The sequence below is a fragment of the Tinamus guttatus genome, unplaced genomic scaffold, assembly GCF_059628265.1.
Source record: "Tinamus guttatus ecotype Peru unplaced genomic scaffold, ASM5962826v1 Tinamus_guttatus_pri_ptg000004l, whole genome shotgun sequence".
NCBI classification, from domain to species: Eukaryota; Metazoa; Chordata; class Aves; order Tinamiformes; family Tinamidae; genus Tinamus; species Tinamus guttatus.
Window position 1 is genome coordinate 472,115 of NW_028288538.1, and position 26,490 is coordinate 498,604.

The window sequence follows — 26,490 nt, forward strand, 5'->3', positions numbered from 1 at the left end:
TTTGGAAAAATATTTCCATTTTTGTAAAAATATATGTTTCCTGATTACCTCTTGCTAATAAATCTATTCTATCTCAGGGTGAACAATGACTCACAGCATTTTAGTCTGTCGGATCTGAGCAATGCAAACGTCAGCTCTTGGCTGTGGCGGCTCCCTTGGGTGCCAGAGAAGGGGGGCTGGAACTCCGGGCTGTGCCGCTGCAGGGCCAGGGTTTCCCGGGGCTTGCGGGGAGGCAGAGGGTGCCGCTCCGCGGCGTGTTCCAAAAAGCCGCTTTCTGGCACGTTTTGCGGCGCGCGCAGGGCCGCTCTACCCTCGGGGCCAGGCCGGGGGCGCCCGCTCCCTGCGCGCTCCCTGCGCGCTCCCTGCGCGCTGCCTGCGCTGCCCGCGCTGCCCGCCCGGGGCGCAGGACGCGGCGCGGCCGCAGGGGCTGGCGCTGGCCCCGGCGCCGGGACCGCCCCGGTGCCACCCCGGAACCGCCTCGGCTCGGCTCGGCTCAGCTCGCTGCGCTCGGCTCGCTCCGCTCCGCTCCGCTCCGCTGCGCTCGGCTCGGCTCGGCCCGGCTCGGCTCGCTCGGCGCGGCGGGGACATGCGCTGGGCCCTGCTGCTGGCTGCGCTGCTGGCGCCCGCGGCCGCCGCGGCGCCCAGCGCCCAAGGTAAGGGGGGGCGTCCATGGCCCGGCCCGGCTCGGCCCGGCCCGGCCCGGTTCGGCCCGCGGCGGTTTTGCCGGGCCGGGCGCCGCTGACGCCGCGTCTCTCCCGCAGCGGAGCTGCTCTTCAAGGCCTGGATGCGGCAGGTAACGCTCCGCGGTGGGGCGGGCCGGGAAGGGACGGGCTCTGCCGCGAGCCCCGCGCTGCCGCCCGGGTCGGTACCGCCCGGGTCGGTGCCGCCCGGGTGCCCCCGGCCCCAGCAGGCCGGCCCCGTCCCCAGCAGACCGGGGCTGGGGGCAGCGCGTCCGGCTGCGCTTCCCGGCCCACCCGAGTGTTTACAGAGCACGGGGTGCACTCGGTTGCGTTGCTCTCGCGTTGCTCTCGCGTTGCACTCGTGCTGCACTCGTGCTGCGCTCGTGTTGCCCTCATGCTGCGCTCGTGTTGCACTCGTGTTGCACTCACGCTGCACTCGCGCTGCACTCGTGTTGTACTTGTGTTGCACTCGCACTGCACAGGGCCCAGGCGGGAGCGGGCACTGGGCAGCACTGGTGCCGGGGCGGTTACGAGCGGCCCTGCTGCAAAGCCCTCGGGCCACCTCGTGCCTTGGGCGCTCTGACCCGCTCCTGTGTGTCTGGACTCTTTGGGGAAGGTGCTGCCTAGTCCCAGCGCGCTGCCGTGGCTGGTGCAGTTTCACCTCTGCTCCCGTGCCCCTCACCGCGGTCTCTGTCCCGCCAGCACAACAAGGCGTACGGCCCCGAGGAGTATTACCACAGGCTGCAGGTCTTCGCCGACAACAAGCGGCAGATCGATGAGCACAACGCAGCCAATCACACGTTTCAAAGTAGGAGCTGGGGCTTTTAGCCTTCCACTCTGTTCTTTCGGTTTTGTTTTGACTCAGTTCCTCAGTGAATAAAACCCTTTTATTCCGCTCCTTTTTTTAGTGAGTCTGAACCAATTTTCAGACATGACGTTTGCAGAGTTTAAGAAGAAGTACCTGTGGAGCCAACCGCAGGTAAAGCCCTGGCCGGTTCCCCGAGCGTGGCCGGCTCCGTGCGTGGAGCCGTGCGGCCTCTGCGCGCTGCGTTTCCACGCTGCAGCCGGATCCGCGGGATCGCACGGAGCCGCGGCCGCTCGCGCAGGTTGTTAGCGCCGTCCTGCGGCTCCGCAGAGCTGGGGGCTGCTCGAGTCGGCCCCTTCCCCTCGCTGCATCGCAGCCCTCTGCCCCTGCAGAACTGCTCGGCCACCAAGGGCAACTTCCTGCGCAGCTCCGGCCCCAGCCCCGACTCCATCGACTGGAGGAAGAAGGGCAACTTTGTGACTCCGGTGAAGAACCAGGTAGGGCGCTCGCCCCACGCCAGGGGAGCCCGGCGGGGCGCGCGGGGCTGAGCGAGGGGCGCGCGGGGCTGAGCGAGGGGCGTGCGGGGCTGAGTGCAGGGTGCGCGGGGCTGAGAGAGGGTGCACGGGGCTGAGCGAGGCTGCGTGGGGCTGAGTGTGCGTGGGGCTGAGCGAGGGGCACGCGGGGCTGAGCGAGGGGCGCGCGGGGCTGAGCGAGGCTGCGCGGGGCTGAGTGAGGGGTGCGTGGGGCTGAGCGAGGGGCGCGTGGGGCTGAGCGAGGCTGCGTGGGGCTGAGCGAGGGGCGCGTGGGGCTGAGCGAGGGGCGCGCAGGGCTGAGCGAGGGGTGCGTGGGGCTGAGCGAGGGGCGCGTGGGGCTGAGCGAGGCTGCGTGGGGCTGAGCGAGGGGCGCGTGGGGCTGAGCGAGGGGCGCGCGGGGCTGAGCGAGGGTGCGCGGGGCTGAGCGAGGGGCGCGCGGGGCTGAGCGAGGGGCGCGCGGGGCTGAGCGAGGGCGCGCGGGGCTGAGCGAGGGGCGCGCGGGGCTGAGCGAGGGGCGCGCGGGGCTGAGCGAGGGCGCGCGGGGCTGAGCGAGGGGCGCGCGGGGCTGAGCGAGGCTGCGCGGGGCTGAGCGAGGGGCGCGCGGGGCTGAGCGAGGGGCGCGTGGGGCTGAGCGAGGCTGCGTGGGGCTGAGCGAGGGCGCGCGGGGCTGAGCGAGGGGCGCGCGGGGCTGAGCGAGGCTGCGTGGGGCTGAGCGAGGGGCGCGCGGGGCTGAGCGAGGGCGCGCGGGGCTGAGCGAGGGGCGCGCGGGGCTGAGCGAGGGCGCGCGGGGCTGAGCGAGGGGCGCGCGGGGCTGAGCGAGGCTGCGTGGGGCTGAGCGAGGGGCGCGCGGGGCTGAGCGAGGGGCGCGCGGGGCTGAGCGAGGGCGCGCGGGGCTGAGCGAGGGGCGCGCGGGGCTGAGCGAGGCTGCGCGGGGCTGAGCGAGGGGCGCGCGGGGCTGAGCGAGGGGCGCGTGGGGCTGAGCGAGGCTGCGTGGGGCTGAGCGAGGGCGCGCGGGGCTGAGCGAGGGGGCGCGCGGGGCTGAGCGAGGCTGCGTGGGGCTGAGCGAGGGGCGCGCGGGGCTGAGCGAGGGCGCGCGGGGCTGAGCGAGGGGCGCGCGGGGCTGAGCGAGGGCGCGCGGGGCTGAGCGAGGGGCGCGCGGGGCTGAGCGAGGGCGCGCGGGGCTGAGCGAGGGGCGCGCGGGGCTGAGCGAGGCTGCGTGGGGCTGAGCGAGGGGCGCGCGGGGCTGAGCGAGGGCGCGCGGGGCTGAGCGAGGGGCGCGCGGGGCTGAGCGAGGGCGCGCGGGGCTGAGCGAGGGGCGCGTGGGGCTGAGCGAGGCTGCGTGGGGCTGAGCGAGGCTGCGTGGGGCTGAGCGAGGGCGCGCGGGGCTGAGCGAGGGGCGCGCGGGGCTGAGCGAGGCTGCGTGGGGCTGAGCGAGGCTGCGTGGGGCTGAGCGAGGGCGCGCGGGGCTGAGCGAGGGGCGCGCGGGGCTGAGCGAGGCTGCGTGGGGCTGAGCGAGGGGCGCGCGGGGCTGAGCGAGGCTGCGTGGGGCTGAGCGAGGGGCGCGCGGGGCTGAGCGAGGGGCGCGCGGGGCTGAGCGAGGCTGCGCGGGGCTGAGCGAGGGCGCGCGGGGCTGAGCGAGGGGCGCGCGGGGCTGAGCGAGGGGCGCGGGGCTGAACGAGGGGCGCGGGGCTGAACGAGGGGCGCGGGGCTGAGCGAGGGGCACGCGGGGCTGAGCGAGGCTGCGTGGGGCTGAGCGAGGGGCGCGCGGGGCTGAGCGAGGGCGCGCGGGGCTGAGCGAGGCTGCGTGGGGCTGAGTGAGGGGTGCACGGGGCTGAGCGAGGGCGCGCGGGGCTGAGCGAGGCTGCGCAGTGCCGCCGTCCTGGCCGGCTGGCGCGTTCGCTCCGCTGCGCCCTGCGCTCCAGCGCTCCGCTCCGACGCAGGGCCCCTGCGGGAGCTGCTGGACCTTCTCCACCACGGGCTGCCTGGAGTCCGCGATCGCCATCGCCACCGGCAAGCTGCTGTCCCTGGTAAGGGCTCCCCTCGCTGCTGCGCGGGCGGGCGGCCCTGCTCGGAGCGCGGTGCCGTGCGCGCGCCAGGAGCAGCGGCTGCGGGAGCGGTTCCTCAAAGCCGCGTGTCGCAACACCCGGCCGCCTTGCACAACCACCGCTGCTCTTGAGGAAGCAGCGAGGGAGCGGCCGGTGGCCTGCGCTGCCAGAACAGCTGGGGTCTGGCTCCGCGTGGTGAACACAAACCTCGGCCTCTCGCCCCGCGCGCTGCCGCCGCCTGTGCCCTGCGCTGCTGCCCTCGGGATGTGCCCGATCCGTGATCCCGAACCCGCGAGGGGAGCTGCCCCGTGCCTGCAGGAGCGCCCGGCGCCCGCTGCCGTGCCGTGCACGCCGTGTGCTGCCTCTCCTGCTCCGCGTGCGCTGATTCCAGACTGTCCCGCAGGCCGAACAGCAGCTGGTCGACTGCGCCCAGGCTTTTAACAACCACGGCTGCAGCGGGTAAGTAGCATGAAGCAGGAAGCTCTAGAAATAACAGGTTATGCTGCATGAGTGACAGCCTTTCTCGGGATCTAGGGTTGAGATCCTTCAGAGCTTGGAAGGGTTTTGATTTCCTCCCAGCTGAGAAGTGTCAAGGAAAACAGATTTCTGTGGCTTTTCTGCTTTGTCCTGTTGGTTTTGATTTCGCCCTCTTGGAGGCTGTTACGTTTCACTAAAGCTCAAAGGTTTCCTGGCCCCTCTTGTTCCTTTGGGAGGTGCATGGAGGGGCCGTTTGGGTCCCCGCTGAGCGCGTGCTGCTCCGCAGGGGCCTGCCCAGCCAAGCCTTCGAGTACATCCTCTACAACAAGGGGCTCATGGCCGAGGACGCCTACCCGTACCGGGCCGAGGTAGCGGCGGGGCGGCGGGGCGGCGGGCAGCGCGTGGCGCGGGGGCGGCGCGCAACGCTCACCGCGGCCCCGCGTTTGCGCAGAACGGCACGTGCAGCTTCCGGCCCGAGCGGGCCGTGGCCTTCGTCAAGGACGTTGTCAACATCTCGCAGGTGGGTGCCCGCGGCGGCGCGAGGGGCTGGGACCCGCGGCGGCGGCGCCGTTCCTGCGTCCTGGGCGCCGCAGCGGGGCGGGTGCCGGCTGCTTGCCGCGATCCGCGCTGTTGTCCCGTGTTACTGGCTGCGGGGAGCGTGGGCTGCCCTTGCCGCCGCTCGCCGTCACGCCAGGGTGCAGCTCTATGGGAGCGGCGATCCTGCCCGTGTTCCCAGGCCGGACAAGGCCCGGGGGGCGCAGCGCTGCCCTCGCTGGCAAGGAGACGCCGGGATGAGCCGTGCCCAGCGCTGCCCGCGGCGCTGGGATCCGCACGGCTCCCGCTGCGACGCCTCCGGGGACGCTCTCCCTGCAGTACGACGAGGCCGGCATGGTCGAGGCGGTGGGGAAGCACAACCCGGTGAGCTTCGCCTTCGAGGTGACGAGCGACTTCATGCACTACAGGAAGGGCGTCTACTCAAAGTGAGTGTTTCCGTCTACTCAAAGTGAGTGTTTCTCTCTACGCAAAGTGAGTGTTTCAGAGCCTGGGAGGTGGGGTGCAGCGTAGAATCATAGGATCATAGAATCACAGAATCACAGGATGCTGAAGGTTGGAAGGGACCTCTGGGGATCGTCCAGTCCAACCCCCTGCACACGCAGGGTCACCTAGAGCACGTGGCACAGGGCTGCGTCCAAGCGGGTTTGAAGATCTCCAGAGAAGGAGACTCCACAACCTCCCTGGGCAGCCTGTTCCTGCAGTCCTGCAGTCACTGGCTTCTCCATTTGTCCTTGTGCGGATTCTCCCTGTGGCAGCGGACACAGGACTCTGCCGTATTCTGCTGCTTCCCGTTAAACAGAAAACGCTGAAGGCGCCTGTCCTGCTTTGGGAAACCCTGGGCAGAGCGAGCTCCGCGCCGGAGCGGGGCTGGAGCCGGAGCCGCGCGCGCTCCCAGCTGGGTCGCGCTGGGAAGCGCTGCTGGGCCGGTGCTCCCGGCTCTGTGGGTCCGTGCCCATCCCGGCGGGTGCTCGCCCACTTTGTGCGTCCAGACCTGCCCACAGAGCAGCGCGGGGGAAACGCGATGGGGACGTGGGGTGACCCGGCAGGAAACCGTCCGCAATGCTGGGGCGGTTCTAGAGTCAGGGCAAAAAGCTGCTGAAAAGGCTGAGCATTTTGGAAAGAGTTTGGAAATGGCTGTGACAGGAAAGGTTAATTTCTATTAGGTAAGAACTGGGAAAAAGGCGTGTTTGGAGAGAACCAGTAAAATACTTTAGAGTCCTGAATCCTCAGTCATATAGAACTGCAGGGAGGGTTGGACTAAGAGTGTAAGTATGAGGGACCTGCCCAGGGAGAGGAGGCAGCACTGTGAATTCAGGCAGCTTTCCTGCTGCAAGAAACCCGGGAATGTCAGAGTTAATGGCCAGCAACAGGCAGCCGCAGGACATGATCCAGGTATTCTGTAACAGGATTCCAGCTTGAGGAACGCATCAAGTGAAGTTGTTGCGTAGATTTATTGTCAAAGATAGATTTATAGTAAAAGCATATAAAATAATTAATGCCAACCTATGTTCCATGGACCAACTATTAAGAGAATCGTATTAACAGAATTTATTTATAGCCCAGTATCCTAGGCTCAAAGACAACCAATAGTTATTTTTCAGTGAGAAAACAGAGCGCAGTGTACGCTTTTCTTGGCATCGCTCTCTGGTTTCCACAATTAGAAGATTCTCCGTTAGTTCTTTACACAATCCGAGTGCCGTCAGAAACGCGAGCTAAGGCATCGTTAATTCCAGGCCGGCTTTCCCACCGTTGTTTTCCCTGTGCAGCCCCAGGTGTGAGCACACTCCCGACAAGGTGAACCACGCTGTGCTGGCCGTGGGCTACGGGGAAGAGCGCGGGACGCCGCACTGGATCGTTAAGAACTCGTGGGGCCCGTTCTGGGGCATGGACGGGTGAGCGCACCCCTGAATTGCACTTCCTCGTTAACCAATTCACAATGTGACCGCTGTGCTCAGCTCTGCGATGTGCAGCCGTTCCCTGCACTGGTGTGAGAGCAGAATGACGTGTGCGCGGTGCGAGCAGCCGCCTCGTGCCCGCAGTGCTGCTGGAACAGGGGGTGTTCACTCGTATCCGTGTGCTTCTTTCTTAGGTATTTCCTGATCGAACGAGGCAAGAATATGTGCGGTCTCGCCGCTTGTGCATCCTATCCCATCCCTCAGGTGTGAGACGGGAGCACAGGCTGGGGAGAACGGCCACAGAAGAGGGAACAATTCTTTGTGTGTCCATTTCTAAATGCTAAAATAAAGTGAGGGAAAACAAGAAGGAAGAAAACTCCTCAGAACCCGCTCCACGCAGGGAGGTTCCTTTGCTTGCACGAAGCTTCTCGCGGGCGGCAGCTCTGTGTCCCCAGCCCGAAGCCGCCGCAGCCCCGAGCGGCGGCTCCTCCCGGCCCCGGTGCGATGCCCCGGATCGGCTGGAGCCCGGAGCGCGGTGCCGGGCACAGGGAGGTGCCGAGGTCCCGGCACCCGCAGTGCCAGCAGGTCCAGCAGCGGTTCCGCATCACACGGGTTAACATCTGCAGCATCCACGTTCACCCCGCTGCCGAGGCTCCCGCTCACCAGATGCACCTTGCAGGGATTTCGCTAACGTCTCCAAAGACAATCATTTCTTTTGCTAACAAAAGTGCTGTGAATTATAAGTTGTATCTATTTTCAGTAAATCTGTTTTAGTGCTTTTGTATGAGAAAGATATATTTTAATGAAAACAGCGAGGAAACACGTGAGGAATTTTATGACCCACCAGGAAGGCGCAAGCTTCGGTTTAACCCCCTCGGCTGGGGCAGCAGCCCCGAGGGCGGCATTCCCGTTGGGAAGCCGCTGCCGCAGCGGTGCCGGGGTGCAGGGCAGTAACGCGGGAGCCGCTCGCACGGCTGCAGCTCTCGCTCCCGGCCGCGACGGGGGCCCACGGCCGAGCCGCGCTCCGGCGGGCAGGGCGGCCCTGGGGGCTCCCGGGGACGCGGGGGGCTCATGGCGCCGCTCCCGGGGACGCGCAGGGCTCCCGGGGACGCGCGCAGCCCTCAGGACAGCAGCCCCCTTGCGAGGCCGCGTCTGGGGGCCGCCATTTTGGGAAGGGCGGCATCGGAAGCGGAAGCGGGGCGCGGCCGCCAGCCAATGGGGAGGCGCGGCGGGTTGGCGCGAACGTGAAGGCGGCGGCGGCGCGCGGGGCCTGAGGCGGCGGCGGCGGCGCGGGAGGAGGAGGAGGAGGCGGCGCCCCGCGGGCCCCGCCATGGCCGCGCTGCCGCAGAACAACCTGCGCGAGCAGCTGCGGCTCCACTCGGCGCGCGGCGGCCTCCACGCGACGCCCGCCGCGCGGCACCGACCCGCGTGAGTGTCCCCGCGCCCCCCGGGAAAGCGCCGCGGTGCTCGCGGGAGAGGGGCCGGTCTGGGCCCTGGTTTCACCCTGGCCCTGCTCCGGTTTTAGGGTCCTGGCCCGGTGCCTCTCCCAGGCTCTGGCTCTGGTCTGCTCCTTGGCCCTGGCTTTGCCTTGGTTCCCGGTCCTGACTCGGCCCGGTGCCTGTCCCAGGCCCTGGCTCCATCCCCTTCCTACTCCCTGGCCTGGTTCTGCCCGTGGTAAAGCCCCATCCTGGTCCTGTGCCCTGAGTCTGACCCTTATTCCCTCCAAAGCCCTGGCCTGGTCCCATCCTGCTCCAGTCCCCTTCCTGCTCCCTGTTCTGGTCCCGGGCTCAAGCTCCTGGCCCTTGTCCTGGTTGCTGGCCCCGGTTCCGGTGCAGTCCCAGGCCTTGTGCTGGTCCAGTCTCGTTGTTGGTCTCCAGGGCTCCCAATCCACAGCACGTGTGACCTCCCTGCTGTGGTGCTGCTCTCCCGCCTGGCCACAGGACTTGTGGCTTTCTTTGAAAACTGCATTTAATCCCCAGGAGCACGGAGATGCTCAAAAAACTAACAAAATGATGTCCCTTTTCTAGAGGGTTCACGTTCAAGAAAAGAGCCTTGCCAGGCAGCGCCCCGTCTGCAGAGTGCCTGGGCACGCCGAGCAGCTCCGCGCTCAAGGATAAGGATGTCAATGCTTCGCTAAGCAAGCCCTTCCCCTGCCCCGCTGCCTCCAAGGACAAGAACATAAAAATCCAGGAGTTCTTTCCGAGGGCGCCCGGGGGGCAGGAGCTGAAGCCGCCCTGCGCCAGCCAGGTAGTCCCAGCGTCCCTGGAAGGGCTCCAGCACGGCTCCGGAGACGTCCCCGCGCACGGAGCGAGGACGGGCCGCGCGCACGAGGCTGCCCCCGCGCGCTCCCCCGCTGCCCTCGTTACCGTGGAAGATGAATGGGATGACATAGATGACTTCGATTTGTCAGGGGTTGATAAGAAATATTCCAGGCCAATTTTATCCCCCAAAGGTCAGCCAAGCAGCAAGACTGCCCAGAGATCCCGTTCCCCTGTGAAGAAGGTGACGAGCAGCGCGGCGGCGCCGAGCGCGTGCGAGCGTGACGAAGCTTCCCTCGATGATGAGCAGGGCTTATCGCAGGGCTCTCTGATTTGTCTTGGGGATGTGGTTCCCTGCAACAGTGGCAGGGCTGCAGGGAAGGATCCTCAGGAGAATTTACCCACAGAAGTGATTTCACATGAGGAAGCGGCTCCTGCAGGTAATGACTTATTTTAAAGTGTTGAAGTAGGGGAAAATACGTTTGTATTTGCTCAGCGAGGACTTGTTTTTTCAGAAATGAAGTCTCTCGATGAAATTGGAGAGAGCTGCACTTTTGTATCCGATAAGTACTCTTTGGTACCTGGGTGTTGTTCCAGTGAACACAGTTTGCCAAAGGGCAGCAGCTCGTGGTGCAGCTCTTGCCTGTGCAGAGTAGCTGCAGTAGTGGCGTTCCGAAGCAGTAATCCATAGGGATATAATGGAAAGAATGGCACTTCTGTAATTCATCCAAATGGGACCTCACAGCATCTTGTTCCTCAGTGTAATGATGAGAAATATTAAACAGCAAAAAGAGACTTTTAGTCATTTTAGAAATGACTATGACTGAAAAGGTCCAAAACATCAGAGTGCTCCCTTTGCAGTTGTGTTTCACTTAACAGGTAAAACATGCCATATAGAAAAGCTACGTTTTTGGAACTTTGTTATTACTTGTGTTAGTATGTGTTTATACATGGAATAATGCTGCACAACATTCTCTGATACTGCTGCTACGGGGGAACCACGTAACAGTAAAACCATGTGTTTCTCTTCTTGAGGCTATCCAGTGACTTGCATAGTAGGGTTTGGCTTACAGGCTGTTAGATACATTGATTTGTCTTCTAATTTCAGTCTAGGGACTGTGCTACTTGGTGAGGGTTTCTAGAGTTGTAGTCGCACTCTTCTTAATGTAACTTAGTGTTTAATGTAACAACGGTTTCCTAAAAAATTCTTATAGGAAGATAAACCTAAAAGCAAATTTGAAGAAGCTATTTTTTCTGTTTTGACATGGAAAAGTAATTATATAAATTTTACATTTAGAGGGTTACTTTCTTAATTGGGTCCTTTTTGAAGGAGAGAGAAAAGGGGCCCAATAAGTATACCACATCCTCCAAATTTTAGAAACTGCAATAAGGTACTGTTTTGAAATTGAGGTAGTATTTTTTTCTGCTATTTAGCTGCATTTTGCTCATATCAGCATGAGTTTGCAGTACGCTTCTTTCAGCGGCGGGTGTTGGAAACAAGAATGATGAAACGCAGAGGCTGAGCGGCGGCGAGAGGAACGGCCAGGACGAGCTGGACGCCGCTGACGACGAGCTGCTCGCCAGCCTGGAGCTCGAGGAGGAGGAGGAGGATCTCTGCGACGTCGTGCCGCCCTCCCCAGAGGAGCTGCCCTCCTTCTCACCGGCCACAAGAAACGGCAGGTAGAACAAGGCTTGCTGATAAAACTGTCCCTTGGAATGACCGAAAAACCCCTACCAAAACCGACACAAGAACCAGTGCTTGGTGGATAATTACTGTTTGGGTTGGTAGTCTGTGGCTGTTGCTTTTCAGGCTAACAGTTAACAGCTGCTATTACTGTATTATATATATATATATATATATATATATTTTCCCCAATAGTCAATATTTAAGGTTACTTTTGCTTCAGAACAAGCAGGGTTATTTTTTCCCTATTAGTGGGGGAAAGATGTTTAATGAAACAAGTCTCTACAAGCTGGCCCGCAGGAGTGACCAACTGCTCAGCTGCTCACTTGGATTTTTAACTGCCTTTTGGGAAACTTGTTTGTTGGTCTATTGCCCATGGCTTACATGCTGCTGTTCCGGAAGATAAACGTCTCTTATGGAAGTGCTTTGATTTATAGATACCCATATGTTAATGACTTTTTATTTTAATCTTAGCAATATTTTCAAAGACTTTCCTACTGGTGGAAGATCAACAGCGTCTGGTTTTGAGTCTGAGCCTGAGAAGAGTACCACGAAGCAGCCTGTTGCTGAAACCAGCACGGAGGATGCCGGTAGCTGAAACGTTTTGAAATTTTATGTCTGATTATGTTCTCTCTGATTCAGATTCTTCGATTGTCAGGACCATAGATATGTGACAGACTTTCCTTTCGGAACTTAAAAGCGTGAACATGCCAAGTAGTTCCTGAAGTCAGCTGTGATGCAAAGAAATTGCACTATTAAGTTAAAGCTTTTTAGTTTTCTATTTGATTTCTGCAGGTACTGACTTTGGGGAAATTACTGAACCAAAATGTATCCAGATTTGACTCTCGGAAGGAAAAGTTACTAGGTGTAGGACTGAAACATGGTTTTAAACCTGCAATGAATTTGACTTTTCTTTCGGTTATGCTGAAGATGTACTGTACAATGGGATCACTTAAAATTTGTGCCTATGAATGTCCAAAGTAGTGTTAAAAACAATAAGCATAATAATGCTGCTCTGAGATCAAGTTAGTCAAGTCTAATTCCTTTTATACTTTAGTGTGCTGTAGCAAGTTTTTGATTGATACCATCTTGTTACTGTGTCCTACTGAAAGTTAGGAGTGCTAAATGCTGAAATATCCCGCATTTTCCAGATAAAAGCTTGCATTTGGAACAGCAGCTTTACAGCGTCATGGATGATATCTGTAAACTGGTAGAAGCCATTCCGATTCAGGAGCTTAAATACCTGTCCTGCGCAAAAGAGCTTCTTCAGCAGCGAGACCTGCGGTGAGTTCGAGCAGCCCCGTGTTTGCAGAGCCGTCTGCAGGTGTCTCTGCTGCGCCGGGAACGGGGCTCCGAGCGGCCTCACAGGCTCCACGTTACTCCTCAAACGAGGTTTTGGGGAAAAAAAAACCTCAAAATGCGCTGAGGGTATTAAGAGGTTCTGAATTCGGCTAGAAGAGAGGAGGAAAGAACTCGGCTCTGAGGCGGGGATAGTCCTGATCCTGCTTTCCGGAAGGTAGCCCCAGATGCTTCCAAAGAAACAGCAATGTGGTATAATCTGTTCTCCATTCTGGGGTTCCTCCTGATTCCTTACAACCTGAGGGATTAATTTATTATTCCTTCTGAGACTTATTATCACAGATTATAGCGATTATAATATCCCTATAAATGTCAGTTCTGAGTTTGAATGTTGCTACTGCAGTCTGCTGCTTTAACCTCTGTATCATCTAGTGACAGTACGCAGAGGAAGTGTTAAGATTTGGGATTTTTTGTCTTTACTGGACTAGGATCACAGGCTTTTACTAAACATTGCCAGTAAAATTAACTCACCCTGTTTCCTATTATTATAGTAGTCAGTTGTAGTCTTTAGAGAGCACATAAAAACATAATTTAGTTCATGCCTTTTTCATTCTTTAAGGTTTGTGCCTTTAAAAATTTTCACCACTTTGCCCGCATTAATTCTTCACTATTAGGGTTTCTTATATTTTAGTATCTGCTGTGAGTATATTTAATATTTTTTTAAATTTAATTTTTTAATTCTTTTGGTCAGTTCAATTCTGATATTATTCTCTGTTCTCCAATTTTTTTTTAAGGGTGAAGTAACTTTAAAAATACAATTGCAGAAAATACAACGTAATGGTCACATGCTAATATTTTGAAGACGAAAAACATTATATGCTGTAAAACTTGGTTAATCCTTGCTTGTGGCTGTGACATAATTATCTTCCTTTTTCCTTCCCGTTCCCTCCCTCTCAGGAGAAGGTTATTAGCCAGTTCTCTCAAGCTGAACAGAAGTAGCACAAACACTGGTTTCGCTAGGACAGGGCGGCCACGAACGGGCTCGGGTACTGCTGCAGATCCTGATGCTGCTGTTTGTTCTAGCACTAACTGTACTTTAAGTTCTGCTGGAAACTCACCAAAATCCACAAAACTTCAGTCTATGTTTTCTGGGACTGTTAATTCAAGCAATTTTTCTGCAAAACAAAACGGAATACCTGGTGGCTTGGCTACCCCTTATGCTTCCAAGCAATCCGTTCCGGATCTCACCCGTGCAGAAACTACAGAACTCTCCTCCAAGATAGACGTCCGGGAGGGGACGTGGCGCAGCCCGGGCTCCGAGACGTCCTTCGGCAGCAGCTGGTGTGAGATCCCGGGGGTGGGAAGGGCCGGGAGGCGGCAGCCGCCCGGGAGGCCCCTCACGAGCACGGCTGTGAAGGCGCAGGGCAGAGCCCCCGCTGGCGTCGGCGGGGGAGGCCGTGCCGGGGATACGGACCTTGATCTTGAGCATTTCGATATTGATGAGTTTGATGAGAGCTGGGAGAATCCAGGGGACGTTTCAGCACCGCCATCTGCAGCGTCCTACGAGCCCGTGAGGGAAGGGCCACCTGCCAGATCGCTGCTCTCAAAGATCATTTCAACAGCCAAAGGATCTGTTCTGGGACCAAACACTATTACTCCAAAATCAAACTTCTCGATGGCAGCTAAAAACCCTTCAGGTGAGTCATGCTAACTGGGATTACTGTCATACCCCTTATTAGTTTATCTTAAAAGTCTAAAGCTAATTAACTTGTTTGTGAAGGACACCAATGCATTTTGTGTCCTGAACTTTCTGCTGGTGTCTCTTGACACAGTTGTCATCGTAGGATGCTCTTTGTCCGAGCGCTGTCAAACTTCTCAAGTCTTTGCTTGCCACAGAGGCTCAAGGCCCCAGGAAACTGAAACTGTTAATTGGGGCGCTAGTTTTCTGTGTTTTCGTTGAACAATAACGCTGCAATTGTTAATTTAAAGCTGTGCAATGTTTTTTTTTCTATTTTTACAAAATGTTGAAAGGGACTCTTGTTGGAACAAGCCTAGTCCTGCTGGTAGACAGGTATGGATCAGTGTTTTCTGTGGCTGATACAGGAACAGGGCAGGGAAAAGCAGCCAAGGTGCAGTTCAGTTTGGGGTAGCTTTGAGGGCTGTGCTGTGAGGGATGTGCTGGAACTCGATACTGTAACTTTAAGTCCATTTTCTTTGTCTGCTAGATCCACTTGTTAATAATCCAGCCCTGGAGCGTTTCAGGGGTGTTAAGTTTTCCCATTCTGAAGAAATGATGAATATATTTCACAAGAAGTTTGGCTTGCACTATTTCCGGACAAACCAGCTGGAGGCCGTCAACGCCGCGCTCCTGGGCGAGGATTGTTTCATCCTGATGCCCACCGGTGGGTACCTCGCTGGAGCAGGAGGAGCTGGACCCCTTTGGAGCAGCCCACGGGGAGCTTTTTCCCTCTCCTTGCCTTTGGGGAGGTATTTGTTGCCTTGCTTGAATTCGATGGCTGCAGGATCTGGGGAATTGGGTGTGCACCGTGGCACTGTGAAGGAAGGTGATGTCACGCGTGCCTTCCATAGTGCTTCACTTACCAACCCTTCCAAAACCTACAGATATCATAATAAGCTTTTAAGAATAACTGTTGGTAATGTTCCTGGAAGTGCCATGAAATGCAAACTAAGAAACAGGACCTCTCTTTTCCTGCCTTTTCCTTTTCCTCCATCCCGGCCCTCTCTCCCTTCTGTGTCTAACACATGTTGTGTTCTGCCTGACCGTGCAGGTGGAGGGAAGAGCTTGTGCTACCAGTTACCAGCATGTGTGTCTCCTGGAGTCACAATCGTTATCTCTCCGTTGAGGTCGCTCATAATCGATCAAGTTCAGAAGCTGAAGACTTTAGATGTAAGTTCAAACAGCCCATTTAATCACTTAAACTGCAAGTAAGCGGACCGGAAAGCTGAAATTTTGCACTGAATGGTATGTCCCTCAATATGAAATACAAAAAAAAAAAAGGGAGTGTCTTAATTATCTAGGAAGTTCTAAATTAGGTGATCTAGACAAAAAGATCTAAACAAACAAAAAGATCTAAATTAGGTGTTCTAGATAAAACCTAGTTAAACTCCCTCGGAGGCTCCTGGGAATGGGCATATCCTGCAGGAATTCCCTCCGTGGAACCATAGCTACCTCTTGCAAGCAGCATGAGGGACCGACGGGCAGACCCAGCTCTGTGGTGGTGGGTGTTGTGTTCACTGGCTGCTCTTAGGTCATTTTTGTCCAATTCTTTTGTTACTATTCAGCATGAATAGTAAGTTATACTTTAAGTTTTAAATGTTGAATTGCTGCTCTGAGTTGCGTTCAATCTCTTCTGACACAATACTGTTGTTTGTGTGTGGGCACTGTTATTGAGGGTATTTATCATGGTTTTGTGCTTCCTGGAAATTTGGCTCTTATCTTAAAATCTCTGCTTGCTGTCTGAATTCCTTCTCAGTCTTGTAGCATATGGAGCAGCAAACAAGCATCACTTCTGTTTTATTTACTGGAAAGAGTGCAAAGAAAAATGCCTCCCCGACATCAGCAATTGGTCTGCTGATAAAGTCGGGAGCACGAGAATAGAGTTTGCTTTATAGTCTCTTGGCTTTATCATCAGGAAAAAAAAATCTGGGATGTGTGCAGTCTGCTGAATGTTATCTATAATTAACATTTTCAGTGCTGCTCTGCATAGTCTTCAGTGGTGATAGAAAATGCAAATGCTTTTCATTTGGTCTATGACTAGATGTAGGGCTGTATGTCAGAGATGGTTCTACATTTAGCACACATTAAAACGTAATGCTCTTTTTTGTGTTGAGTAGATTGCTGCAACGTACCTGACTGGTGATATAACAGATGCGGATGCTTCAAAAATATATATGCAGTTGTCCAAAAAAGATCCTGTAATAAAACTTCTGTATGTTACCCCCGAGAAGGTTTGTACCTAATTTGAATTTTAAAGCAATGAAAGCAACAATAACAAAATTACTATAAAGGGCTGAGGGGAGAAAACAAACTTACACAGTAGGCTTCTAGCAAAAAAAAAACATGTAAAGAAAGTATTTTTAGAGAATTCAGCAAAACTGTGCAGATGTAACTCATGTCAGCCAAAGGAAAACCAAAAATAATTAACAAATGGAAATGGACTGTCTGCAGTGTTTAAATTGACCCCTCTCCATCCCCATTCTTTTCAATATATCCGTGTACGTCTTGGGAGATAGTTGCTGTGCAGTGAGTGTTAGAGTTTAGGCTCCTCTGAATAGGATATTATTGGGAGAAAAACACCTAACCACCAGTGTAATAGAGGAATCCCAAAAGATTGTAATTAATTCTATGCTGCCTTTAACAGATATTATTCCACAAGCCCTTTGCAAAAGGGCACCGTTTAACGTGCCAGTTTTAATTGCTGTCTTCAGCACGCTCTTTCTCTATCTTTTGTGACGTATAAGTCATTTTAATTTACCCGTCGAGGAGCTTCGTGTAGCCGACCCCAGAATCTCTGGGCAGCTCGACCACGTTGCCAGCCTCGATGCCAGCCCAAACGAGGCCGGGTGCTGTCCCCTCGGAGCTTTGAGGCTGTCCCTAGGGGCCAGCAGCAGCTTTGCTGTGCAGAGCAGTCGTGTCTGTGCTCTTAGGGGTTATAGTGTCACTGGGCTGTTCTTGTTAATGCTGCTCTTAAATGTGGGCCTAGGTTTGTGCAAGCGGCCGCCTGATATCTGCCCTGGAGAACCTGTATGACAGGAGGCTGCTGTCGCGTTTCGTCATCGATGAGGCTCACTGTGTCAGTCAGGTAAACGCTTTTGATGGCAAAAAGTGTAACTGGAGCATCTTCCTCGGTGGTAGTTACGTTTTTGTTTCGAGTCCAGTGGGGTCATGACTTTCGGAAGGACTACAAGCGCCTCAACATGCTGCGCAAGAAGTTCTGCTCCGTCCCCATGATGGCTCTCACCGCCACTGCGAATCCCAGAGTACAAAAAGATATCCAGAATCAGCTCGAGATGCTGAAACCACAAGTGTAAGTTGTTCAGCAATTTCATGAAACAGCTTTTCATGATTTGTCCAGCATCTTTGCAATGGAAAAGTTAGGAAAGAAAGAAGAGTGCTAAGGAGTCATCTGAATGAAATATTTGTAGTTGTACCTGACTGAATGAGAATGCATATGTGGAATTAACATGCCTTAAATGCAAAATATTAAATTGAGAGGGGAAAAAAAGATTGTGAAACTCTTCCTGATGTGGTTAGAGAAACTTTTTAAAATAACACCTTGGAATTTTGATAGTCATTAACAAGGTGTGAAAATTGTGTTTTGGGTTGCTTTTCATGAGAATATTGGTAAACTCTATAAGCTGGCGATGTGTGTGTGTTTTTTTTTTTTTTTTTTTTTTTTTTTTTTTTTTTTTTTAAGCTAACATTGGCAGTAACAGGTAATGAAGATAGTATTGAGATCTGGGTTCTATTGTAGCATTCTTACTGTCTATGACCAAAAGGAAAACGCTTCTGTTTGGTTAGAAGTATTTTTCAAGATAGAAGATACAGGACATGACACTTCTGAAAATTTATAAGATTTGATGCAGATGCAAATATTTTAAAAGGAAAATGAAGGGCAAACAAAGCATTATGTGCTTGATAAATCCACAGGCATTTCTTCCTCCATGGCTTGCATGGTGCCATTTAGTTTTCTTTTTTCCCAACCATAGGAAAAATGCAGGATTGTTTCACCTAACGAAGTAATTTCAGATCCGAAGTCTGTGAAATGAGTTTCAGTTGAGCAGAGTGGAACAAAAATTCCTTTAAATGCACAGAACCTAGAGTAGTTGAATTTGGGGTGTTCCAGTCCTTTCCAAGCTCGTTGAAAGGATTGTTGCATCTTAAAAGTGAACAGCATCAATGAAATATCCTGTTTTAGGTTTACCATGAGCTTCAACAGACATAACTTGAAATACGATGTACTGCCCAAGAAGCCAAAAAAAGTGGCACTGGATTGCTTAGAATGGATCAGAAAGCACCACCCATGTGAGTATTATATCGCTGATAATGAGAATCAGATTTTAAAACACCCTAAAGTAAGATTGTCAAGTTAAGATGAAAAAGAAGATTACGGTAATGCTCCTGAGTAATCTTTCTGGAGGTTGGCAGATCCGTTAGTGTTGTGTCTTCAGGATACATGTCACCTAATACCCGTAGGTGTTTTTGACTGCTTAGTCCTGCTGGCCTGCTCAGCTGAGGATCCTCCTGCTCCTCTCCTGGCTGTCCAGGCTTTCTGGGAATCTGCAGCCCTGGCTGCTGAATCACCTCCAAGCCCCCTTCACAGCTCCTCCTTTGCTGTAGCCCAGTGCGTCGTTTGCTGCACTGCTGTAGGTCTCTGTGCAGGTTTTCATTTATGGATTTTAAATCCTTGTACTGCATAGTAGAACATCTGAGCAGAAGCTCTGCTGATCTCAATCCACAAAAAAGGCATGGAATCGAGTGAGGAGACATTAACAAAAACATCTAGTGTTAATAAAGCCACTTCTCGTTATGAAGAGTTGCTGTTAGCAACCTCTCCCTATTGGAATAAATGACTTTTTAAAGCAAGTGGAAGGGAAGAAAGCGCAAATCTTTTTTTATATTTGCAGATGACTCTGGGATAATTTACTGCCTTTCGCGGCATGAGTGTGACACGACAGCTGCCATCCTGCAGAAGGAAGGGCTGGCTGCGCTCGCCTATCACGCTGGCCTCACTGACTGCAACAGAGATCTTGTACAGAAGAAGTGGGTTAATCAAGAAGGATGCCAGGTAAATGAAAAGCAAATAATAAAAGATATCAATAGGATTTGGAGCACTTTTATCCCTTTTAACCTAGTAAAGGAAAATGAAGATTAGTAACATTTTTGCCAAATTAGATGCAGTATGACATAAATGATCAGACCTGTCAAAACAGGTTAGTGTGATTTTTATTGAGGATTTTGCCAACGGAAGGCTGCAGGACTGCACTGATGTGTGAACTCAGGAGGAGGGAAATGAGCTTGAGGCTTCTGCAGCAGCTGTGGACATGTCACTGCAGCTTATACTGAGCCTCCGGAGTCCGAGTTTTCAGTTTGCCTTGTGGTTGTACAACTCTTCTGAAAGAAGCAGAGATTTTTGCTACTTTGTGCTTTCCTTGCAATTACATTTTAAATTCCGCCTCGTGCCCAGTTTCATAAGCCCTATTACATGCCTATTTTGGGTGCATAGTTCTCCATAAGCAGCTTTCAGACTTGCACATAACACGTTGTTATTTCTGTTGCAGGTTATATGTGCAACCATTGCCTTTGGGATGGGGATTGACAAGCCCGATGTGCGCTACGTTATCCACGCCTCGCTCCCAAAGTCCATCGAAGGTTATTACCAGGAGTCGGGCAGAGCCGGGCGCGACGGGGAGATGTCCCACTGCCTGCTCTTCTACAGTTACAGCGATGTCACCAGGCTCAGAAGGCTCATACTGAGTGAGTGAAATCTTGCATTGTCACTTAATTATACATAAATATTATTGTGTTCTTTTTTGTCCTTATAGGTTCCTTTCCCTTCTCCTTTTTTAAAAACCTTAGAGGTAAAAATCTGTCCTGGCTTTATTCTGTATAACTTGCTGAGGAAAAGCAAAATAATCTTTGCTGCTTCAAAAAAGTATGTTTGATAATATTTAAAAAGACAGAAGTGCAGGTATAACAAATACAATTGAATTTATTGTGTTTCAGTGGAAAAAGATGGAAACAGTCACACGAGACAGACACACTTTAACAACCTGTACAGCATGGTCCATTACTGCGAGAACGTGGTTGACTGCCGGAGAATTCAGCTCTTGGCCTACTTTGGGGAAACTAACTTCAATCCTAACTTTTGTAAAGACCACCCAGAAGTAACTTGTGATAACTGCAGCAGGAAGAAGGTGAAAATGTGCCTCTTATTTGTAGGGTCTTAAACTGGGTTTAGGTATACGCATTGCCTTAAAAAATTGCTAGTGTTGCATTTCTAAAGGCAAATAGAGAAAGTGAATGAGAAGCTTTGTGGGTTTTCTTGATGCTGGCTGCTTTGAATTATTTCTGGGGTTTAACCTTGAGCAGAATCCCCACAGATGGGGAACGCTGCAGGGAAGGCCTGGGCTCCCCGAGTCACATGGGGATTGTTGTAGCTGAGGATGCTGCTTCTCAGTTTGTGTTTGAAACATCACCCTGTGCACCTGTGATTGTAATAAAAATTGGCTAAAATAATGTATATTTGCCACAGTCTTCTCGTTTTAATGTGTATTGGAAGTGTAAATTCTAGTGCATTGCAGCAGAATACTTAAAGGAATACTTTAAAAGCAATTAACCGTGATTACTAGTACTTGCTCAGCAATCTTTGAGTTCATTGTGGAAAGTTTACATAATAGAGATTATATGCAAGTGTTGGTATATCTTTATTTTTCTGCATTTTCAGAATATTATCTAATCCAGAGTTCCTGTGATTGTGATATCACTGTACATGTACTAACTGGGAAATAGCTATTTCTGTGTTTGGAACAAAATTAATTCATGCCTAGAAAAAGCTTAATAATGAAACAAGTCAGTAGCAACTTGCATTAGAATAGAAGCAAATTCTTTTTTTTTTTTTTTTTCCCCTAATCAACTCTATTTGAATAGGATTACAAATCAAGAAATGTAACGGATGAAGTGAAGAGCATTATAAGATTTGTACAGGAGCACTGTGGAATGAATGGGAAGAGAAATACGGGTTCTGGAAGGTACACGTTGAACATGATGGTGGACATTTTCCTAGGTGAGTACTGCTAGCCTTGCTGCAACAAATCTCAGACATCGGAAGGCCCATGTAGCAGCAGCAGTGGTTTAAAAGCAAGATGCAGCTGTTGAAGCTGTTCTTCCCAGGGAGCTCTAGGTGGTAGATGATCCACAGTAAGGGAGGCTAAAGCTGCAATTGCTTTCAGGTGGCCATGGTGTTGATGTGAGCTTTCTGGGGGCACGGGCAGCTTGTGCTGCTTACGTGGGAGTTGGCTGGTTTGGGGGTGGCTGCTTTCCTTTGTGCCCAGATTCCAGAAGGTCTCTTGGGAGCTTCCACCCGTCTGGAATGTGTGTGTAGAGGTTTGTTACTGCAGGCTGATCCTGTTGCTCCCACTGCACAGGTACAAAGAGTGCCAAGATTCAGTCTGGAATTTTTGGGAAAGGTGCTGCCTACTCCAGGCATAATGTTGAAAGACTGTTCAGAAAACTGGTCCTGGACAAGATTCTGGATGAGGACTTGTACATCACAGCTAATGACCAGGCTGTAGCATATATAATCCTAGGAGAGAAGGCCCGGGCTGTGCTAGATGGATCACTGCAGGTAAGGAGCATGCCACAGGCTTTGTGCAGCAGGTAGTCTAGGCCAGTTTAAACATAATGTGCCTACAAATTAATGTGATTGAGCTAAGCTTTTACGGATGCAGGGAACAGAATCCAACAAGCATAACTTCAACTCCACTGTTTAATAATGCCATGAGGCAAAAGGTGGATCTGGGGAGGCAGAGGCTTGAATCCTGCTTTTGTTCTCCCTTCTGCCTGATTCCACCTTATCAGGAAAAGGTGGTGAGCAGCACTTGGAGCAGCCAAGGAGAGAGAGAACAGCCCTGTTGTTCTCCTGCATTTCCTGCTCTGGTGAGCTGCAGAGCAGAATGCCCTTCGAGGGGGTCCTGGAAGGGTCGCAGCGTTGCTCGAGCAGCGTCTGCCCCACACGTGCTGCAGTGACAGGGCTCCCGGGTCTAAGGTGAGGGCAGAGCTCGCTGCGCTGGGGTGGCAGCTTGGCTGTCACTCCCCCGTGCTGTGTGTACTTCATTAGTGCTTCGCAGAGGATACTTGAGGGCAGGTGAGAATCGCTGCTTTATGAACCAGTTAAAAAAAAATCACATTAAAAATGTCCCTCACTAATTACTTTTTTGTTCAGTTGAACACTACTCCTCGTTTCCTTCACCCTTCTCCCGTGTAATCCATCATTCTGGTAGCGATGGTGCTGCAGTAACTCCTGGACAGAAGTTGTTTGCCTTGTTTTCACAGGTGGAGTTCCACGAAACCGAAAGCGCCAGTACCATCAGGAAGCAAAGGGCTTCTGTGGCCAAAATGTCCCAGCGGGAGGAGATGGTTAAGAAGTGCCTGGGAGAACTTACAGACACCTGCAAAACCCTTGGGAAAGTGTTTGATGTGCATTACTTCAACATTTTTAGTACTTCAACTCTCAAGAAAATAGCAGGTAAAGTTGGCTTTTTCACTACTTGGGACCTCTGCAGGTAGTAGACTGCATGTGCAAGCCTACCCTTTTTTCACAGAAAATCAACAGTTTCTAGCGTTTTGAGAGGACCAGTTCAGATCTCCAGAACCGAGCGATTGCCATGGAAATAGCTGGCCCAGCACAGACCCCACGGAGATGTGTGTTTGAGCTGCAGCAGGTCTTGCTGGTCAGCTACGTGGACAGCCGAGTAATGGTCCTGCAAAGCAACCTTGGAAGCCTTTTTAGAGCAATCCTCTCCTGGTTTTTGTGCTAACCAGCTAGAAGTAAATCTGCTAGAATAGAGGCTTCCTTTTGGGGGGCTTAGTGCTAAAAGGAATGAATTTCCCCCAGAGTATCCTGCTGTGATCCCTCTCCAAACCTGTGGCAGGGGTCCTAAGTACCTCTCTGGTTACCTTTGCTTACTGAATACCTGAAACGAATGTTAAAGCACCTGAGACTGTGTTCACTTAGGCTGCAAACATGAACTTCTGACTCCTCATTCCTAGTGCAACCCCATGTTCTTCTTTTAACAAATCTCCCAAGTGTCTCTGCTGCATTTTAACTCATCTGTGCTCTTACCTGGATTTTCTTATTTCATCCTGGGTTCTCTCTTCTTAAACAGTCTTGTTCGATATATCTAATTCTTATTTTGTAATATTGTGTTTGTTTATAGAAACCCTGTCTTCCGATGTGGAGGTTTTGTTGCAGATTGATGGTGTCACAGAAGATAAACTGGAAAAATACGGTGCAGAAATAATTAAAGTGATGGATAAGTACTCCGAGTGGACGACACCAGGTTTAGTATCCCTTGCACCCATACATGTGTTTTCCTGTTTGTTACCCTTCCTCCTCCTCTGTAAGAAGCTCTAACTCTTGCAATTTAATAATTACAAAGCGGGAACAATTGAGGGAACAGTGTTTTAGGGGCATACAAAGGCCTTTAGTGAGGAATAGTAGAGAATATTTGGCCTAGTTGTAAAATGCTAGCGAGGTAAACAAAAATAGACAGACTCCCGCTTTGCCGATTACCTGTCAGTCATCGGGATTCATACAATAACCTTTATTATCCCAAGATTTCTAACCTTGAAGTTAAAAGTCCAGCACTTCCTTGATGTGCCTGTGTTGTGTGACGGGTGGCCTCTAACTACTGCCCCTTGGTGTTCTCAGGAGCAGAGCTCAGCTGTTCTGACTGGTCCTTACATGTAAAAAAGCTGTCAATCGAAACGACTGTGCTTGAGGGTGTCTGCACAGCTGTAACCTGAAGCACAATGAAGAATTTAGTGCAGAGATTAACAAATCTAGGAACTTCACGTAGGCGTAGCAGTGTAGCTGGTGTTGTAATCCGGGTATTTAGCACAAGCTGGCTATCAGATTTGACATTGTGGCCTACAACTATGCTTGTGTTTAATGTAGGCTGTTCCTTCTTATTGCTGTGTTAATAACCGCAGTTGTTAAGTGCATGTCTACAGTCCTGATTTTTTTAAAGTACTTTATTCTACTGCTTGTCCCTCCTGGTCGTGGCTGATTGAGGAGCTCCTAGGGTCTGTCTGAGCCCTTTGGTGTCTCCTGCTTTTTTTTTTTTTAAAAAAAAAAAAAGCAATGCCGTGTTTGACTGTAGTATTATGGTATGTTCCTCCATCCCTGTCCAGCTGACACAGGGAAGGGATGACGAAGCCCACAGTACAACATGGCTTAGGCAGGAAAGCAAGCTGGAGAAAACAGGGCTGGCTGGAAACCTTGTGTGCCAGGCCCAGCTAAACCAAAGCAGTTTATTGCCTGTCCCGTATTCCAGCCTGAGGAACGCCTTCATGGGAGCCCAGAGCATCCCAGGAACACAAGCAGCAGAAAGGGGTTTCGAGCAGCAAGGATGGAAGCTCGGTCCAACACGTGCGTCCTGGCGGGCGCTTGTGGCAGTGTCTTGTTCTCACTGGCTTTAACTCACGGTCTCTCTGCAGATGACACTGGCCCCCAAAGTGGGGACACGGCGCCGGGAAGCACTGGAGCGCTGGAGAGCGATGACGAGGAGGAAGATGCAGTTACAACTTCGAGTTATTTTTGCAATAACACAAACCAAGCAAAGAAAAGGAAAAGGCGTCCAAACGTCAGAGAATCCAAGAGGAAAAGGTCGAGCGGTGGTGGTGGCCAGCAGTTTTATTCCAAAGGGTACGTTGCTTGGGGTTAGTTCTAGTTCATTAAATGTTAATTCGGGGCTTGGGCATGGTGCACCATGAAATGATGTTGCTCTCGTGTGGGTTCAGAGCACAGGTCATAGCAGCCTGTGCTGGAGGTTGCACTTGGACACCTGATGACTGATCACCGAGAAGGAAGCAAAACAAAAAGGATAAGGGTTGAGGATCTTCCACTCACCATCATAAGTGTGTTTTAAAAAGGGGAGAGGGAAAATTATATCAGAAAACACCAGCAAAAACTCTTATTTTGCTTTTCTAGTCATTCTTTTAAAACATACACCATGCTTAAGGCTGCCTTTGCATGAAAAGGAAGCAAGTTGGAGCTGATACTACTGTGGTACCGTCAGGCTACACAAACACCCGGCTCAGCAGGTTTCACCTTCCCATCCACTAAAATTTCTAGTCATTAAATGCTGTCGACCCTGAAGTGCCATTTAAAGTTGGTGGCTGTGATTGGATTAATAGAGTCAGGCTGGCTCAGCATTCAGTGTTTGTGTTTCAGGCTGCTTTTCACCTGTAGGCAGCTGTCAGTAACAGCTATGGTTGATTTGCACTTGGAAAGTATTTACACAGCTGTGTGTGATGGAGAATTTCTTTGAGGGAGAGTAGTCTTACGGTTGCATAGAAATAGATTTTGTGTAAATGTACCATGGAAGGGAATGGGGCAGGTAAAGCAGGTGTTCAACGTGTACAAATATGCAATGCATAACATGTAAATAATAGTGTAACTTGTAATAATGGGATTTCTCTCTGGATTTTGTAGTGGTTACAACAAGTACAGAAGGATCAAGAAGGCATCGCCCTCCAATGCCGCACCTTTGTCAGGCTCTAGTTCAGCATCGTACACTGTCAGCAGCCCACAAGGAATGGCTGGAAAACTGGGGATTATGGCACCCCCAAAGCCCAAAAACAGGCAGTTCCTTCAGCCTTCATATTCATTCTTGTAACTAGCACATGTAAATACTGTACAGAAGTGTACCATTAAGATGTAATCATTTTTTATTAGCCTTTATTTCATTTGCTAGACCTCCTGCAATAAATGTGTACATATTGTCCAAGGGAGAACTGAATGCCAAATAAATGTTTTTAGACTCGCAGCTTCCTGCCTTCCTTCTCCCCAGGCCCGGCTGCGCAGCCCCGGGCGTGGAGGCGGTGGTTCCGTCACCCGGGGGCCCGGCCGGGCTGTGCAGGGACCCCGTCCCCTCGTGGTGCTGTCGGTGTCCTCCCCGTGCTCCCACGTGCCAGGAGGGCAGCGCTAGAGCTGGCCCCTCCACCCAGGCCCAGCTCAGGGCTCCGCTGTCCTCAACGCCGCAGGCCGGCGGAGCTGCCCCCTGCCCAGCCCGGGGCTTTGGGGGCACCCATGACTGTTCAGGTATCCCGGCTGTTAAAGGGCTGCCCCCAGGCCCTGGCGCTCTAGTTCTGCCTGGGGGCTGCAGGGGAAGCAGCGGCTCCCTCGCCCCACGGGCCACCAGTGATTGCAGCCTGGCTCCCCCGTGGCTCTGTCGGGACCCAGCTCTATCGGGGCCCGGTCCCTCCGCGGCTCTATCCCGGCCCGGCTCCCCGGACCCGGCTCTATCCCGGCCCGGCTTCCCCAGGTCCGTCTCTCCCGGACCCGCTTCTATCCCGGTCCGGCTCCCCGGGCCTGGGTCTCCCGGTCCCGGCTCTATCCCGGCCTGGCTCTCCCGGACCCGGTTCTATCCCGGCCCGGCTCTCCCGGTCTCGGGGTTCTATCCCGGCCCGGCTCCCCGGTCCCGGTTCTATCCCGGCCCGGCTCTCCCGGACCC

General features: G+C 52.9%; 2 protein-coding genes across 2 annotated transcripts; both read left to right on the forward strand.

The window, feature by feature from the left end:
• Positions 1-566: 566 nt before the first annotated feature.
• CTSH (cathepsin H) lies at positions 567-7,357 on the forward strand. The gene is made up of 12 exons (XM_088523112.1): positions 567-653; positions 762-793; positions 1,383-1,488; positions 1,589-1,659; positions 1,878-1,982; positions 3,959-4,045; positions 4,467-4,522; positions 4,827-4,908; positions 4,992-5,060; positions 5,414-5,520; positions 6,862-6,987; positions 7,185-7,357. Exons 1-12 carry the CDS (start codon positions 587-589, stop codon positions 7,258-7,260), a joined length of 984 nt encoding a protein of 327 aa, XP_088379238.1. The 5' UTR covers positions 567-586; the 3' UTR covers positions 7,261-7,357.
• A 963-nt stretch (positions 7,358-8,320) lies between these two features.
• On the forward strand, positions 8,321-25,761 carry BLM (BLM RecQ like helicase). Its single transcript, XM_088531550.1, has 21 exons — positions 8,321-8,418; positions 9,018-9,688; positions 10,730-10,928; positions 11,407-11,522; positions 12,084-12,216; positions 13,189-13,928; positions 14,457-14,633; positions 15,021-15,139; positions 16,087-16,200; positions 16,956-17,054; positions 17,131-17,279; positions 18,171-18,277; positions 18,880-19,040; positions 19,534-19,729; positions 19,979-20,169; positions 20,903-21,038; positions 21,400-21,599; positions 22,307-22,499; positions 23,191-23,313; positions 24,473-24,680; positions 25,470-25,761. The coding sequence occupies exons 1-21, from the start codon at positions 8,321-8,323 to the stop codon at positions 25,651-25,653; spliced, it is 4,314 nt and encodes a 1,437-aa protein (XP_088387676.1). The 3' UTR covers positions 25,654-25,761.
• Positions 25,762-26,490: the final 729 nt, after the last annotated feature.

What these genes read in the sequence shown, in the direction of transcription:
- CTSH (XM_088523112.1), top strand. Translation starts at nt 587, where the DNA reads ATGCGCTGGGCCCTGCTGCTGGCTGCGCTGCTGGCGCCCGCGGCCGCC. An exon ending in ACCTGTGGAGCCAACCGCAG is followed by an intron (nt 1,660 to 1,877) that starts GTAAAGCCCTGG and finishes CTGCCCCTGCAG; the next exon opens with AACTGCTCGGCCACCAAGGG. An exon ending in CCGTTCTGGGGCATGGACGG is followed by an intron (nt 6,988 to 7,184) that starts GTGAGCGCACCC and finishes CTTCTTTCTTAG; the next exon opens with GTATTTCCTGATCGAACGAG.
- BLM (XM_088531550.1), top strand. Translation starts at nt 8,321, where the DNA reads ATGGCCGCGCTGCCGCAGAACAACCTGCGCGAGCAGCTGCGGCTCCAC. An exon ending in AACTCTCAAGAAAATAGCAG is followed by an intron (nt 22,500 to 23,190) that starts GTAAAGTTGGCT and finishes GTTTGTTTATAG; the next exon opens with AAACCCTGTCTTCCGATGTG. An exon ending in CTCCGAGTGGACGACACCAG is followed by an intron (nt 23,314 to 24,472) that starts GTTTAGTATCCC and finishes GTCTCTCTGCAG; the next exon opens with ATGACACTGGCCCCCAAAGT.